The 18,156-nt window shown below is 41.6% G+C and overlaps 1 protein-coding gene across 6 annotated transcripts in view; it reads right to left on the bottom strand.

Moving 5' to 3' along the window:
- Positions 1-18,156, bottom strand: part of LOC308412703 (metabotropic glycine receptor-like) — a 112,243-nt gene that overhangs the window by 3,215 nt on the left and 90,872 nt on the right. For all 6 annotated transcript variants that reach the window (XM_080907230.1, XM_080907232.1, XM_080907231.1 and 3 more), the window contains 6 exons: positions 17,113-17,351; positions 12,667-12,805; positions 8,297-8,402; positions 4,947-5,093; positions 3,675-3,918; positions 2,642-3,198 (listed from right to left, as the gene is read on the bottom strand). In XM_080907230.1, coding sequence (XP_080763356.1) covers positions 2,642-3,198; positions 3,675-3,918; positions 4,947-5,093; positions 8,297-8,402; positions 12,667-12,805; positions 17,113-17,351 — 1,432 coding nt within the window. The remainder of the gene's footprint in view (positions 1-2,641; positions 3,199-3,674; positions 3,919-4,946; positions 5,094-8,296; positions 8,403-12,666; positions 12,806-17,112; positions 17,352-18,156) is intronic.

Raw genomic sequence — 18,156 nt, 5'->3', positions numbered from 1 at the left:
GGTGGACATTTATATTTGGTTCCTATATCACATGACTGCAGTACCTTATTTTTGTTGTTTGGGCATAAGTAAAAATGTAGACTTTTTTTTTTCCAGTCCTGCTTTGAAGCCTCAAGGTGGGTGTTTTCAGTGTTGCCCACTGGTGTTTTACATTGGATCAGACAGGTTAGAGGTGTGTCTGCACCCACATATGCTTGTTACTTGTCAAAGGCTGAATTAATACATTTGAAAGAGAACATCAAGCAGTAACTGTACCTTGACACTGAATTTAAAAATGTAAGTCACAGTGAAAGAGAGATGAAGGCCATTTTCCCTTAGACTTCCTGTCTGCTTGTTAACTCAGAAATCATTAGCTATTTCCAGGTCTAAAGAGCCTTCTGTTCCCAAATTTAAACAAACACTGAGACACAACTGAGAGTTAAAAACTGTCCAAATTCTTTTGTTTGTGTATGTCTAGGCATCCATGAAAAAGAGGATTTAGAAGATTTAGCAGCATTAGAAGTTAGCAGAAAGCTAGCTAGCTAGTTTCCATTAAAAAGCTGATATATTAGCTATTTCTAAAAAACTAAAATGTTCAAATTTGCTAAAACTTTGGAAGCAAACTATGACAGAAAAATAAATATCTGCAACATTTGAGCGTTGCCATAAAGATATGCTACCTGTTGGCCTGCTACAGAGCTATTGTTAGGCTAAAACAGGGGTAGGGAACGTTAGAGCCGGTGTCCTGCAGGTTTTAGATCTCACCCTGGGTCGCCACACCTGAATCAAATGATTAGTTCATTACCAGGCCTCTGGAGAACTTCAAGACATGTTGAGGAGCTAATTTAGCCATTTAAATCAGCTGTTGGTAAGGTTGATATGTCATCACTTAACAAGCTTTTACAACAAGATGTCTTCTTGCAAACAGATGAGTTTTTGCCTCTTGGCCATTAGAAAGAATGCAGTTTATGGCATTTTTGCACTGGCTTCACTTTTCAGACCCAGCAGCTATATCCACCCTTTATATCCACTCTATGGCAGCAACCTGCAACGTGCCTGTTCTACACAGCCAGGTTCTGAGCAGGTACAATCATTGATTGTCAATCAATGACTGTTACCTCATAGCCATCCTCAGGGATACAATCTTTCAGAATGGAAACTGCACTGCTCTATTAAATGCAACAAAATGATAATAATAACGATAAATGCTCAAATGTCCAAGGTGCTTCATTTGCTTGTCCAGCCAAAAGCAATATAGGAAAAATGTAATGCAAGTTCTAATCACTTTATGGGGAGCATGGAAGCTGTTTCATAATGCTCATGTGCTCCCCACATGTCGTATTTGTAATATTATACACCACTCCAGCTTCCCTCTTGGGGGGCAGGGTGGGCGAGGGGGCTTCCTGTGTTCAGCGTGGACCACCAGACATCCTAATTTGTTAAATGCTTTGTGGTAAGTGCTGGCTTCCTGTAACTTGGTGCTGATATAATCAATATTTTATAGGATCGAGTTCCTAACACTTACATAACAGACTCTGCAGATATACGTACCACCTGAGTCTGTAGTGTTTCTCAACCCGGTAGAAGTTCTTTAGGAGAAGTCTTTTGGTTTTGTGATGTGGGGTGGCAGCCCTGTGGTGCCTGTACAACAGGGACAGACACTTCCCTTCACGCACTTCTTACTGGCGTCCCTGACGTTTGAATTTGACGCAATTTAAAAGATGTAAAAAGAAAAATACACTTGTGACACACACTATAAGAATGTCCTGAATGTGTTGACAGCTCTCTGCCCTGAATGTGGAAGTGTGCAAAACAACCAGCAGTCTCTGACCTACTTCTTTCCCTACCTTGCCATTCATCTATGTGTGCCATCTGTGCCGTCTGATTGACCCAAGAGGCGGTTTTTTAAGGGGGGGACTGTACAAAAGGAAACCCCATGACCAGCAAACATTTTTATAAACTCTGACCCTGCACTTGGCCCAGCACTACTGGACTTGATCTTGCAAGGAAAATTGTTTTTAGGTATCGTTTGAGATCATTTTAAGCCCTGGACTATTTTACAGGAATCCTCAAAACATGACTTCAAATGACTGCTAGTGTAGTCCGTGTCTGCTGCGTGCCATTCACTCCTCTCTGTCCTCCTGTCTTTGCTTATCTCTACTGCTACTGCACAATAAAAAAGTACATCTGGCCAGATGCTTAAAGAATCCAGCAGTGTCAGTCTTTTAGCAGTCAATTTACCAAAGTCCTGGTCTCCAGGCACAGTCCGATTCCAGTAATCCACTCTTTGCATCTCGTGCCCCGAGTAGCCTGCTTGATAAATGTCCCACCTCATTAACAATCATGAGGAAAACCACCGAGATATACTGTAGCTTTAGTCTTAGCAAAGGGTCCCCCAGGCAGACATGGTATTTTCATTCATGTATGCAACTGATAATAATGTTATTCTTATTGTTATTATTAAAAAACATAAAACCTTTATATTCAAGGACGCATAGAAATATTAGGTACTTTTCTTGATAAATGACTTAAACAATTAATCAGTTAATAAAATTAAACCTGAATAAGTTTCTGTCAGTGAGCTAATCGACATTTAAGCACAAGAGCTACACATTAAAGCTGAATCAGTTTCTATTAAGAATGTAATTATGTAAAAAAGAACCTGTTGCTTCATTATGCCCATCTTCAAAGGTGTCTTGGAGTACTCCACCGATTGGCTGACTGGCATCTTGGGGTAATGCTCAGGTGTCTCATCCACCTCTGATAGCGTCCTCCCTTTCAGTCCCTTCACGCACTTCTTACTGGCATCCTCGACGCTCTGAGTCTTGTTAGTGAGTCCCGGCACCTTCTCCTTGGCACTCGCAATCACGCTCAGGGATTTCTGCATAATGGAAGTGCGCAGGTGCACAGGCTTCTTCTCGTGTGTCAGGTTGTGAGCGCTGGCTGATTTCCAGAAGAGCGGCACGGATTCGGTGGACACGGCTGGTTCCAGCCTCGGTGGAGTCGAAGCTGGTTCCAGCTGCTTCTTGGCATGTTTACGGCCAATGAGAGAGCCCAAAAGAGATCCTTCCCCTACAGTCCCAACAGGAGTCGTTTTGTCTCCCGCAGCTGAGCCACTCTGGCTTGCGCCTTCTTCATCCTGGTCGCAGACGTGGTCATAGCTGAGTGACTTTTTCAAGCCCATGACTTTGTTCTTCAGGGAGTCGTCTCGAGGTTTTCCTGATGGGGGACATATCAATAGACCATTGTTTTGTAATGTAACTTCTCATCTTTTGACCTGTAAACTCTGGTCACAGCAGAAGATGAGGTTTGATATTTTTTAATTAAGCCTTCAAAGAGATTAAAGATTATAAAAATAGACCATTTATATTTAAATAAAATATAAGCAAATCTGATCTTTTGCCAGTTTAAGAATTCATATTTAATTTACATTGAGGACGTGAACATGACTTTTTAATCCAGTGTTATCAAACCTTTCTGAAACAATCTTTTATATCAACTATAAAGTGCCATTTAAGCCCCATTTATAGAGCTTCTTAAGCAGGACCCAACCGGCTTTGTAATATTATATATAATACACGTTACATTAAGTTTAGGAAAGCATAGTTGGAAAAAAAGCATGCAGGCGCTCACAATATTTTCCTTTGAAATGACTAATTGGCTCTCTTCATTTCCATGCTACAGCCGGGGCTTACCGTGGTGGCTCGGCTCAAAGGGATTTCTCCTCAAGGTGCTGCGGTTGCTGCCGTGTTCGCTGCCATCATCACGACTGCACTGCCGGTGCAGGTGCATAGTCTCTGGGATCTCTGTTATCCGTTTCATCAGCGAGCGACCCAGACCCTTTTTGGAGTTGCGCTTCTTTTGAAGGTGAGGGTTGTTGGCAAGCATCTTCTTACATTTGTAGACTTCCAGCTGGGCGTACAACTTCTTCAACTCGTCCTAAAATTAAAAAAAAAAAAGAGTCTTAAATCATAATTTATTACAACACTCACTTACTTCTGACGTTAGGTAATAGTTGTGTGGTTGCCAAAAATGAACTTGTGGGCCTGAGCAGGTGTACAATGACAGAAAACTCCTTCTTTTTAAACAAAAACATTGAAACGTTGCTGAAAGAGAAACCAGGGCCACCTGGTAATGGCTTCCAACCATATGTTGCCTGTTTCACTCTTCACTGGCAATATCTTAAGGGAATCGCTTAAGGGAAAGTGTACATATTTGGAAGAAACTGTGCTTATGAAAGATGGACAAAGTGTTCAGACCTAAACAAAATGAAGCCATTTCTGAAGTTCTTTAAACCCACATTATTTCAAATGGGGAGACAACTGTGGTCCGACTGTTTTGATGTTGAGAAATATTTTGTTAAGTTAATCAGTTGAACATCACTAAACATTTTATTGATACACTTACAGTCTCAGCAGCTCATTTTAAGTCTTCTTCAATACATCATAGTGCTCATTTTGTAAGTTATGGACCCATTTAATGTCACTCTGATCCAATTACAGTATGTTTAGGCAGTCCCTACCCTTTAACTGACAGCTCCAGTATGTGTATACAGTTTCCTCAAATGTGTGTGTAGTCGTACTCAAAGGGGTACAAGTAGGCTGTTTAGGTTTTCTGCTAAGTACCCTTTAGTATGTTTTTCTTCCAAGTTTCTCAGTTATTGTTGCAGAGAATGATGGTTGCAGTTGTTAACCAGTTTAATCAGGTTGGACTTATGTTAGCTCAACTTGACCTTTTTGTCCAAATGTGGTCTCACCCAGTTTCACAGGCCATGCACCAGGCTTAAGATTGGACATTTACAAACCAAAAGGTAATGTGAGCGTGGTCTAACACATGTGCTGTGATTTCTGACTAAACCGTGGAACACCAGACATGAAGAGTAAGACAGAAGGTGCCCCATTAAAAATATATGTTGCATTCTGACTTAATGGGGAGATATCTGACAATGATCAACAAGGCCGCTTTACCCGTATATCCTCTGGGTCCAAACTGTGCTCGCTCCAGGCCGAGGTGATGCTGTTGTTGAGGTAGGAGCCAGATCTTCCTATGTCTAGCTCCTCCTCGTAAGCTTCGGTGGCTATATCGTCTCTCGCCTGCGTCCCTTTGTACAGGAACTGAAACAGATCAAGAACAAGGTTATAAAACGAAATCAGTGAAACAAAAAGTTATCATGTGACATGCTGGCTATAGAGGTTGTCCACAATATAATGCTCACTAAAGACATTTAGTGAGCATTATATTGCACTAATTTAGTAGATCTTTTACTCGAATTTTAACTTTAATTTTGTTACTGAAGTCAGTTATTTTATAATTGAAATTTCTATCTGTCGACAGCAAAACTATCAAAAGTTTAGATTAAAAACCCCAATAAAGAAAACAACTATAAAAAAAGATAAATAGCTCCAAAAGTACTGCAGTATATTTTATCTTGCTATTGATTATTATTTTAATCTAATGCAACTGTGCAAATTGTGCCTAACCAGTTCAAATGTATACGGTTCAGTGTATGCAGGCAGTAATCTCCTCCTCATATGTGATTCCTTCCTGCAGAAAGCACGTTAGGGCTGCAATATTCCAATGATTCAGTAAATAAATGATAGATTGCACCTTGATTTTCATGCTCAAATTGTTTAACTTTGTTTGAATAACAAATTTAGGGATGGCGAAAGGCCAAATATTTAGCCCAGTTTGAAGAACAGATGCAGTTTGAGATTAACGTCCTCCCATTGTGCTTAATTATCCCGGTGTACTCGACTCACTTGCACTTCTGAGGTGCCTAATTAAGAAAGAACAGAGAGTGTTGATGGTGTATTTCATTTCTCACACTGCAGGAGAATTAAATGTTTTCCATCAGACTTGAGAGATCGCACATAAAGACACCCGTGAGAGCGCTGAGCCAAATTACAATAACCGCTAACGCAGTTTGATTGAGTTTAAGGTAATGGTAGCAAACGTGCCTGTGTACATCTGTGTGTTTGCCCATTGCTAATAACAAAGGAACTTAAGATGATTAATGAAGTGTTTTGTGTACAAGCTACAATGCAGCAGTGGCCACAGTGGAAATCACTCTGTAACGCTGGAATGCTTTCCCAGTAAATAAGTCGCACTTACACCCAAGCTAAGAAACGACACATTCAGCGCACGGCTAATGTTTCAGCTGTACACTGCACAAGTTCATTTGGGTGCCTCAAAATCTATTCTGCGCTCACTGAATATATTAGAGTCTTTACACTTACCCATTTAAGTGCACTAGCTCTCAGCATAATGAGAAAAATGTACAGACCACTGAAGAGATTTTTGTTTTCCCAATTGAAGCTACTCTTGTGTGTCCCACAATACATGCGGTATACAAAACAAAAGTTGGACTTTACTGGATGAATGGTCTGGCTTTGTCCAAAAAATGTTCTGAAATGAGGATCGTTAAAAGTCTATTCATCTGCTGTACAATTTCTTGATCTCTTTGGTTTGCAGAACAACAAACAAGGAAGATAAATCTCCAAAATGCCCTTTACACATTTACTGTTACAGCTGAGGAGCTCAGACCTAAAATCAGTCAAGCAGTCTGTAGTTTTTAGTATTACCAGTGCTAGCATCATGTCATGTATGTGAACACTGCGTTAATTGGAAAATTTCATGTGCATGACAGTGAGCATGGACGGGAGAAAGAAAAGACATTTCTAAAGAGATAAGGAAGGAATTTACTGCCAGGCGTTCATGACTGAGGTAAAGGTTACAGAACTATCTAAAAGCAGCCTGATATTGTTGTGACCCCAACTGCTAATATTATTAAGAAGTTTAAGTGTTGCTGGTGGAGGAAAAAAAGAGAGGAATAAAAAATGTCAAAGCATAAAGCAGCTGACCTCTGGGGTAGAGCCCCGCCAGAGCAGGCATGATAGAAGCTTGATAAAAAAATATGATGGGACGTAACACTGCTTCACATCACACAAAATCTAGTGTGGAAATGCCACAAAGAAACTAGGGGTCATCTGTTGCCATGTCGACAGGCTTATGGCTCGGCTCACAACCACCGTAACCTGCCACTAAGGATGTTGTTACACTGTAATTAAATAGAATTTTTATGTGTCTTTTATTTGAAATTACAATGTAATAATTAGGGATGGGTATCGTTTTGGTTCTATCCGATACCAGTACCAAACTGGTACTTTTGAAACGGTGCCGGTGCATAAACGGTGCTCGAACCGGTGCTTAAAGAATGGAGACCACACACTTTGTCCAAAAACCTCTCATGTTCAGCTGTTTTTTTGTAAAAAGATAACAATGTTAGCCTTTTCTGCAGCTATAGGGGATTTATGGCATCGCTCTTGGCTGGAAGCAGTGCTTAATCAATGGAAAAAACACAAACTTTGTCCAAAAACCTCTCATTTTTAGCTGTTTTCCACTTTTTCTTTGGTCATTTTAGCCTTTTTGGCCAGGGTGAAGGGAGTATCAAGTACCCATCCCTACATCCCCATCCCTAGTAATAATGTTCACCTACACATATGTAAAGGTAGACTTGCTAGAATAAGAAGGGTCCACTTAATTAGAGGGGAACTACTCCCTTAGTCAAGCTCCATATTACAAAAGTGTTAGTCCATCTTCAGACTCACCCTGTGTTTCTATTTCAGGTACACCTTCATTAAGTTTCTTGACTGCATATTGCACATTTTGGACATTTGCAAACGGACATCTGCCCGACTGCCTTAAATCACCTCTGTGGTAGGTTCTCCTGCAGTAGGGGTCTCCAAGACCATGTTTCACCATGACCAGGGTTTGTGGTTTATCAAGGGAAGCAATAGGAGCTGTGCTGTCAAATTAAGCTTGGAGATAAAACAACATCCGCCCCATTTTAAAACATCGAGGAGGCTCAGCTGTGTTATGGGGCTGTCTTGAATCTGTGCTGGGCCCAGTGAAATGACAAGATTATGAAAGCTCCTGAGGCCAAACATACTGTCCAGCGTCAGGCAGCTCTTTCTCTCTCACGCTGTCATAGAATCATTTGGATAATAGATTTAACTGAAAAGAGTCGTGGAAAATGTACCTCGAATTAATCCTGTGTTCAGCACATAAGTTAAAAAAGTGCTAATTTTAACTTATGTGCTGACTCCTTCTTCTGTCAGCAAAAATCCCACTGCATATTTAATATGTGAAATACACTTTTTATATGTTTTTAATGAGGAGCTTGGTGCTAAAGCCCTAGATTATTATTAATATTTTTAAAATTTGTATTTATTTGCTGAATGTTTTGTTGATCATTAACACAAAGCCCATGAAACTCATAACTGGTGAGATCTGCAAGTAACAACAATGAAGTATTCACCTTAGGTATCAGCAGCAGGGCCAGAGTCACAGACACAGTCAGGTGAGTGTGAGCAAAGAACAACATGAGCATCCAGTCTGGGTGCAGTCCCGGCACCAGAGAGAACCTGCAGAATAGAAAAAACATCAACGGGAGAAATTCTGCAGACTCACCAGCAGCCAGAGTGCTCGGCGCATCTGTAAAATACGCTCAGACACACGTAAAAAAGCAGCATTTAGTCACTCACTGGACAGCGAGAACAGAATTGAATGTACCACAACCCGAGGCATTCCCCGCACTGTAAACACAGGGATAAACGCACAACTGAGGGAAAATTATAAAAGCGTCTGTTTGCTGGAAAGAAGCTGGCTCTTTTTAAAAGGCGACTTGTGCAGATATGAAAGATCTCTGCAGCCAATACTGCTTTTGAAGGCTTTGGATGCTTCATGCTGGAGATCCACAGGCGACAGGCAATTATAGCCAGCGGGAAAAATTGTCAACTTTGTCTTGGTTGTTAATTAGCATTAATGAGTTAACATAAACCAGTGTAACATAACGGTGACGCTTGTGTGCGTGCATGTTTTTTAATCATTCATTACTGTTTCCAAGTTTTACGCTGCTTTGAGAAGTTTCTCTAAAAGTTCACAGCACAGAGGAGAAACATTGTTTTCTGTCGCCGTCAACAGAACACCAAATCATTTCATTTTACATGAAAGTGCCAAGTCCCATTTTTGTTACCAGTGACAGCACACAGAAACTATGTCAAAGCACACAGAAGCAATTCTGGTAGCTTGTGGTCCCTTTTAAAAGCTTCATGTCATCATTCCCGTTTATTAAGGCCGTTTTAAATCATAGTCAGTATCGTATTCACAAGAACCAGCATGGCTGATTGCTCCCATTATTGTTGGAGAACGTGAATAGTGCACAAAAGCCTAACAAGAGGATCTAAGTAACAGCATTTTGGCACCAATTTTCCGCAAGCAATCAAAGCTAGACACCATGACAGATAAATCAATGAAATTATTTAAGCGGTATCAAGCTGAGTCAAGTGCATTGTGAGTAAAAAAAAGTGTGAAAGGCATTAAATACTTGAACGTGTGTGTTTGACATTGTTTAGAAATCCACCAAGGTGGTTCACAATTCATTGGCTCATTATCTTTTGTCATAATCCAATCATGATTCACATTAGAATTAGTCCAAAAGAATAGCACGTGTCTGTTTTCTGTGTCCCAACTCTCTCACACACACACACACACACACACACACACACACACACACACACACACACACACACACACACACACACACACACAATATATCGAACAACTCCAGCCTTATCTCTGGACTGCAGCAGCATATAGACTCAAAAAAAGGAAAAGAAAAAGGGGAAAAAACACTCACAAAAGCTCACAATGTTTTATTCTCCAGCAAATGAGAACAGCTTGATTCATAAGTTTCCCAGAGCTGATGAAGGTGTACCCAGTGGACTTTTCAGTTTCTCAACAGATTAAGAGGATGTGATCTTTTCCTCCTTGTACCACGGAGCACAATAGACTGCCGCCCAAATGAAAGAATATTCAATCAGAAACAGTTTTATCGGAGAATGTGTGACAAATGGAATGTTTTGCCCGAGGCTCCTGCGGGCTCTCTGTAAAAGCAGTTTTATTTCTGCTGCAGCAGGACTGACGAAAATGTTCTTCGCTTTGGAGCCTTGTGAGGTCAAAGCTCCAGCAGCACCTACAGTGTACACAACAGCTTTATTCCTTGACCAACACATTTTGGCCTTCACCGGGTGTCGATGTGATGACCCTGATGGAGGCCACAAGCCAAAACTGGTTGTTAAAGCAAGTGTTAGCTAAATGCTCCAGAAGTAACACAGGAACATGTTCACCGGTGCTTTTTCTGCTGCTTTACAGTGCATCACTTATATTTGAGAAACCAATGAAAAAAGTCAATATTTGATATGAGCACCTTTATTCTATAACACAGCCTGAACTCTCTTAGTCAAGTGTTCCTGTCATTTCTTTCAGTAGACTTAGGTTTAGAGCTTTTTATTGTTCCTTGCACAGTGAAATTGGGTAGCTGGACCACAAAGGTGCAAAAGTAAAGAAGGGAAAACAAACAAGGTGAAAAAAACAAACAGTATATATGTGTACATATATGTGAATGAACTATATACATGGTGTAGGCGTAAGAAACATTGAAAAAGAAACCTTGTGGGGCTGTATACAAGGGCAGTTATATAATAAATAAATAAATAAATAAGGCTGGAGGGGCTATGGTCATTTAGGGTAGGGATGGTAATTCCACTGAGACCAAAATATTGCACAAGACCAAAAATATTGCACAGACATGGAAAGAGTGAGATTTCACATAGTTGATCAATAGCAGCGTCAGAGTGGATGTGTTGGAGAAGTCTGTTCACACTTTTATTTTGCATTAAAAGTTCTGACAGCCCACGGGAAGAAGCTGTTCTTTAGTCTGTTGGTTTTGCACCTGATGGATCTGAACCTTTTTCCAGAGGGCAGGATGTTGAAGAGGTGGTGGTTAGGATGGAGGTGGTCCTTTATGATTGCCCTGGCTCTGGGGAGACTTCTTGAGCAGGCAATTAAGTCCAGGAAGGAGAGTGGACAGCCGATCACCTTCTCTGCAGTTCTTTGGATGTTCGCTGCCTTTTGTTCTGTTCTCTATCAAGATCGTCCCACACTGCTTCAGTAATGTTGAGCTCTGGGCTCTATTGAGGCCACTCCTGCTCCAGTCTGTCTTCCTCCATCCAGTTGTGCTTTTACTGCATTGCAGTGAAAAATGAAGCTCTTGCTATTTTTCTGTGTTCATAATTCTATCAATTTTGATTAAGTGGAGATATCATCTGAATGTCAGGAGCGGTACCACACCTCATTCATGCCCCTTCCGGTTTCAGTCCATAAATGCCTCCTTCGCCAATACCTGCTGTCCTCATTTTCATGCCCCCCATTTCCTCCTTTCCATTCTTCTTCCTTTCATTCACTTCTGGTTAGTACATGGGGATCTGCCCGGCCCGGGAGCCGCTGCCAGTCCCCTTCAAGGCCTTCCCCAAACCGCAGCACCAGTACATGGTCCCACATCCATCATCGCTCATCGTAACTTAGGATATGGTCCCAGCTAGTGAAATTATTGATAAGAAGCCCAACACCACTGGCTGAAATGCAGTCAAAAACCATGACAGAGCCTCCATCGTGTTTCACAGATGGCTGTAGACACTCACTGCTCTACCTGTCTGTTGTGCCTGGCCCTGTCTGTATGTACTGACAACAATTTGAACCAAAAATTAAACATTCGAATTCATCACTCCCTGAGATCTGTTGCCACTGATTTTAAGCCCAGTTCTTGCCAAATTTGGCATATCTCCATCTTTACTCCCCGTTTCCCTTCTTTAGGAATGGCTTCTTGACAGCCACCCTTCCACTGAGACTATTTCTGATGAGGCTTCAGTGCCTCTCTCGGGTCCTGTGTCAGGTTTTGCTGTATCGTTTCTGAAGGCCATGACCTTAAGAAAGTTTTTTAGGCCTGCTGCTTCTTCTGACCTAGCTGCCTGGTAAATCTGTCATATGAAAGTGGTGAAAATGACACCAATGAATCTGGAACGCCAAAACAATAAATGCTGTAAAACATGCTAAAAGGCTCCATGGAGAGATGGAAAACTTCCACCAGGACAGCCTATTGTAGAATGCATTAAACCTTAGGCTGAGTAACTTCAAGGTATTTTTAAGAAATTATAAGACAACTGCTAAATGAAAGGGAAGATCTAAAATATTCAGAAAATTGAGCCACATCCCACCTCTGTAAGACACAGAAAGAGCGGCAGGCACAGTCAGTGGCGGGGCACAGAGTTTATTTTAGGCACTGGAACAGTACATGTAGGCTGTGTCTCTGCTTGGGGAAGACATTTTTTATTCACCTCCTTTCAACTGGCTTACCCTGCCGTGACACTGTTCATTTCCCTGATGAAGGGGGGCGGCTGAACTCTCATCTGACATGCTCTGCAGTTGTGAAAGGCGCTCTAACAGACAAATATCTCTGTGATTATGATTAAACAGGTTGTGCTGTACAAAGGGGTAAAGTCATTAAGCTCTGTGCCACTGTTTGTGCCATCTCCTTATTACTCTCAGCGAGATTTTCATCAAGTCAGGGTAAGATGCTCGATTGTTCCGCATTCTTAGCTCTGTTTCATGTCTCTTGTACCTTCTGTTCCCACATTTTCCTCTTTTCTTTTCTCTCTTTCATTCAGTATACAAGAGAGCATAATTGAGGCATTCACATCAGCATATCTCTTTCTCTCACCCCCCCCCCCCCCCCCCCACCCCCTTGATCATGCCCACCCATGCTGGTTCCATCAAATTTTCTCCACCCACCTGATAATGTGGAAGATGGCCGATATGAGGAGCTCATTGTAGATGGCTACGGCCATGTAACGTGGCTCGTGAAAAGCCGAGGGTACGGTGCGGACAGCGTAGCACAGGTACACGCCCCACAGCAGGAACAGGAACTCAGCTGAGCAACAAAAGACACAAAAATGTTTGAATTTTAGTTTCTATTTGCCACCTAAAACAGGAGAGGTCATATATTGTATGAAATTCATCCGCTGTAGCTGACAGTTGTCTTTTGACAGCACAATATACTAAACTTACCCTAAAACCTTTAAGCAATCGTCCAATATTTTGGGAAATGATCTAATTTGCTTTCTTTCTATGAGTGAGGTTAGAGGGTCGATACCTTCCTCACGAAGCTGGAACCAGGAGGCAATTAGCCAACCCAAGCATAAAGACAAAAAGTAGGAAAAGAAAACAACTAAAGTGCCTTCCAGCCCACCCTAAGCTCACCAATCAAACATGAATATTTCAGTTGTGAAATTTATACAAACCCCCCCCCCCCCCCCCCCCCCCCAAAAAAAACTGAAATTTGTGTTGTTTACGTGTGGGTGGGTTATTTTTTTTGATTTGCTCGGCTACACTGAAAAAGTAAGCCCTGATGTTAGACTGTGACAAAAAGGCAGAACACCCACTGAAACCAAAATCGATTGTTATTTTTGCGTCTGTGCATGGTTTAAGCGAAATAAGAAACAACACGTTAAACAAACACCGAGCTCTAAAGGTTGGTTGGACACCACCAGGCTAACCTTTCTACACTTACAGAATTGTACAAGATTTAACTTCCAAAACCTTAATCTTTTTGTCACAGACTCTAAAGTATTAGTGAAAAAAAAGAGAGAGAGAATTTAAAGCTCCCTTCAAACTCCTTTCCATTAATCTGACACCATCTGAATGTGTCAGCTTAATGTCTGAATGAGAACCCTGTGGAGGCTTTGGGCTGACATGCAGAGACTGTAATAAAAGATAAGAGGGCCGTATGAGGGAATGTGAAAAGGCCACGCAGAAGGGAAAGGTGCACAGGAATGCATGGGAGCTTTTTAAGAGTTTTGACCCAGACGTCTCTTTTTACTTCACCACCTCCAACGGCAGCATCTCCCACCATGGGCGACAGCAACACAGAGAGCAGCTTATGGTGGGGCTTGTTTTCTGAAATTCCTTCTTTTCTTTTTTTTTTTTTTTAATAAAACTGGCTTTAAAAAGAAAAAAATCCAGGAATGAGCTCAAAAGAGTAAGTCAGCCCTGAAAAGCTTGCATATATGAGTTTTCACTTTGTTTATTATGCTTTTTTTTGGTCTCACCTCTTCCTCAAGAAGAGAATGAACCACATCATTAGGTACTCCTTGCTAGTACCAGTGTTGGATCCCATCTTGCCTTAATTTGTTCTGGTATAGATTCAGAAATGCATTGGAAACGTTACTGTTACTCAGAAATTTTAATGCATGATAGCATCACATGGTAGCTGCAGAATTCTCAGCTGCAATTCCATCACATCCCAAAGATGTTGGGATGCTCTGCTGGAGTGGATCTGTTGACTTAGCAACATGTTCCAGTCTACCACTGTCCTATTTCACTCTTACCTGAGATGAGGGATGCCTGGTGTGGTCTTCTGCTGCTGTACTGTGAGATGCTCTTCTGCATACCTTGGTTGTAATAAGTGCTTATTTGAATTACTGTTATCTGATTTACCTTTGCCATCTAATCAGCATAAAGCAGCCATTCTCCTCTCACCCCCTTCATCAGAAAGGCATTTTCACCCAGAGAACTCTGTTTTTTATCATTCTCTGTAAAACCTGCAGATGGTTGAGTGGGAAAATCCCAGCAGATCGGCAGCCATACCACATTCAAAGTCATTTAAATCACCTTTCTTCCCCATTGAACTTTAGCAAGTCATCTTAGTCATATTCTCATGCCTAAATGCACTGTTGCTATGTGATTGGCTGATTGAGTATTCGTATTAGTGAAAAGCTGAACAGGTGTCCCTGATAAAGTTTGAACTATTCTTCTGGGTGTTGATTTAGTTACTATTTTACAGCATTTGTATTGCAAAAACAGAAATCATTTCTCTAGAAAGGTAAATTAGCAGAAGATGATTCTGAACCGTGGTTGGCTCTTGTGTTACTATGGCAATAATGACATTTAAGATGTACAAGTTTTAAATTTTGCACGACTTCCTCATGTTTGCGCTGATTTCCCCCCTCTGTAAAGGAGCTGCTTCTCCGACATCACGGTGACACATTCCTGCTATCACTGAATCTCATCTCATCTCTGATCTCGGGTCGACAGCAGTTTATTGGAAAGATGTATTTAAAACGCCAGCTGTCTCCACCGTCACAGTATCAACACTTTACAGAATATACAGTGCAGTACCTGTGCACGGCTACAGTAGCTCGTTATCATCGAAAGTGTCAGTGTAATTATATTTTAAAGAACATCAGTTACAAAATCAATAGTAATTATTTTGAAATGTGAAGGACGAGATTTCTACAGGGTTGCTGCATTATGAAGGTATGGAATTATGACTGGGAGCAATCTAATATATCTCTGTCTGCAGTAGAACAAAACATTATGCATCTTTTATTGCCAGTAAAAAAAAACAAAAAAACAAAAAACAAGCCAATTTTTCCAAATAAAAAATACTTTTAGTTTTTTATGAGAACTCTAACTGAAAGTCTGTCACAGGTCGTCCTGCTTGTTTGAAAGAGCACCGACACCCATGCCAAAGATCACACTGGGATATGACTCCCTAAAGTCTTTACAGTGATTACAGATCATTAATATTTATGAATAGGTCGCTCTATAAACTGCGTAGTGCTTAGCCTCTGAATCAGGATGCATGGAGATCTGCTTCCAAGACGGAAACGATAACAACTCCAACTATAATACAGATTAATTGAGGATTTACAATAAGCGCGTCTCGGTGACATAATCGATAATGTTTCGCATCAGCTCTGCTTTGCTTCACAATTTAGCGCAAAATATTATGTTATGTTCATTTTTGCGCTGACATGCGTTCTCATGTCGAAATTATGACAGGACAAGGGGAAAAAACACAGAAAAGCAATTAGGCTCATTTTCACGAGCGTGAACCGCACTGTTGTTAAAATCCTCCAAAGCAGCTTTGCAGGATGCGTCCTGTCCTTCAGTGGAGCCTCAGCACACCGCAGCATGTTTATGCCTGCTGTCAGAGCAGACAGCGGGACTCCCTCATTTCCCTTCTCATCAAGAACGCTCCCCCTAAATACACACCGACACACGCGTGGATGCAAATCATTCCCGCGGTCGGTGCCTGTTCAGAGCAGGGTGTTTGTTAGAGGCTGTCACCGCTAACATACAAACACAGCAGTTCCGCCGTCCTGTCTCTGGAGTATCCTTAACTGTCCTTCCTTTACAGGCTCCCTCCTGTTTCCTTCTCTCAAATTCTCCACTCCTGTGATGGTGCAAAACTCTCTGTGCATCGATGCCCACATCCCTACAAGTTTCATACTTCAGAGGCTCCTTTCTTCTTCTTTCCTGCCACTTCCACTCTCCCTGCCTGCCTGTCTATCAGTCTTCACACACAGGCCGAGCATCTCTCAGGGATCCATCCATTCCCTTCTTTCCAAACAAGATTAGTCTCCCCTGCTGTCAGGCCGGCTTCAGTGAGGTGCACATCACTGCCTCCCGCTTTAAGAATCTGTCTTTAAGAGATTTACTGTAACATACATTCAAGGGCATGTGGGCCTTCACTAACCACGGCTTCCTTCCAATTCATTTACTCAAATATTTTTTATTATAACAAAGGTATACAATCTGGTCATTAACAGACATTTTGACACTATGAGTAAGGCAGAAGATGGGGTCAGAAAAGTTGGGAGACATACCTTTTCTTTACACCACTCCTTTTTGGGTACACGGGCAAGAGGACTGTCTAAATTCAACTAATGAAGATGTGGAAATGCACTGTTGCATATTTAAAAAATAAACTCATCATTTAAATGTATATTTCTTCATGAATTTAGGTTGTGTACAATGTTACAGTGAATCATTAGGATGAACTTTATGTTGCATTGAATACCAAAAAACAGATTTCAGAAACATGCTTGAGTTGAAAATGTTTGAGATCTTTTGCTTTAAGTTACTCTTTAATGTCTAAAAGTCAAACTTAAATTTAGCAAAACATCAGTTCTCCCCTGGACTACTGTTGCCGGGCAAGTTTTATCATCAACATACATGCTGCTTTTTTTTCTTTCTAAAAATAAAGTTTCTAAACTGAACTTAATCTTAAGGCTTATCCAAGCAGCCTGAACTTAAACTGTAAGCTCTAAAGCCCCTTCCAGTTAAGTGGTAAGTAGCACTTTCTTTCTATCTGGAAAACGATGCTGTTTCTTATTTGGGTTTACTTAAAGTCAGACGTGTGTAATTACAGGAAAGCCGTACAAACTTACTCACCGACTGCCATCATGTAGTCCCATCGGTCCAGCAGACACATGCTGAACTGCAGCCCCTCGGGAGTGAGACCCGCAGCGATGAGAGCCTGACTCAGCTCCGGATTCTGGCACACGGAGGACGTCCAGGCCACAAGGAACCACAGCACCACCAGCAGAATGACTAGCAGCAGCCGCAGGACCCGCCAGCTGGTCATGTAAGGTGTCCTCTGGGCCGTGCGGGACAGGAACACCTTTAACACCCTGTGTGGAGCAGGGAGAGAGCGTGAGGCACAAGCCTGAATATCAGAAACGACTGAGAGAAATCGTATGTAAGTGCTGCTCACGCCCCTGGCTGCTGATCACGTTAGCATGCTCATTTGAAATAAAATGAGCAGGGAGAAACTGCTAAATCAGTTCAATTCATTCATGCTTGGTAAATATGTTTGGTTTTGATTCATGCTGTAATTTCCTTTGAGTTTCAGGGGGAAGAGCGGACAGCACAGGAAGTGGGGAGGAAGGATCTGTTAAAGGAGGCCCCTGTCATTTTTGAGTTGTGCTTACATGTCCAACAGAAATCATGCATACATAGTTTATTGTGAATTACTTCCTGATGTTACTGCATCTGTAAAAGGAGCTAAAAATGCAGCATATTAGGCTCATCAGTTGCAGCAGTGTAGGGAACAATATACAACAGCATGTTCTTATATCACCATATATCACCATCTGGACATAGAAAAAAGTCTGTTTCAATTTTTTACCCTGCTCATGTGCTTTCTTTGGACCAGACTGTGACAAATCTATCTCATCTCTAATATATTCTGTGGGCCTGGACTGGAAGATCTTGCCCCCGGGGCACACTTCCCACTCAGCGAGCTCGGAAAAAAATCAAATTGGTAATTTTGCCAAGGGAACACTCTGGCCGGCCTTTGACCTCCTTCTCCCATCTCGGTAACACAGCCCGGAGCCGAAGAGCAGGAAGCTAAAGCACATACGTGCCAAGATGCCACACGTGTGTGCATACTAAGAGATGGCTGAATTATTGAAATTAAGACTAACTCATGAGCAA

Source organism: Rhamphochromis sp. 'chilingali' (genome assembly GCF_963969265.1).
Source record: "Rhamphochromis sp. 'chilingali' genome assembly, chromosome: 16".
In the NCBI taxonomy this organism is placed as follows: Eukaryota; Metazoa; Chordata; class Actinopteri; order Cichliformes; family Cichlidae; genus Rhamphochromis; species Rhamphochromis sp. 'chilingali'.
Note: the sequence above shows the minus strand (reverse complement) of the source record. Positions and strands in the feature narration are given on the sequence as shown.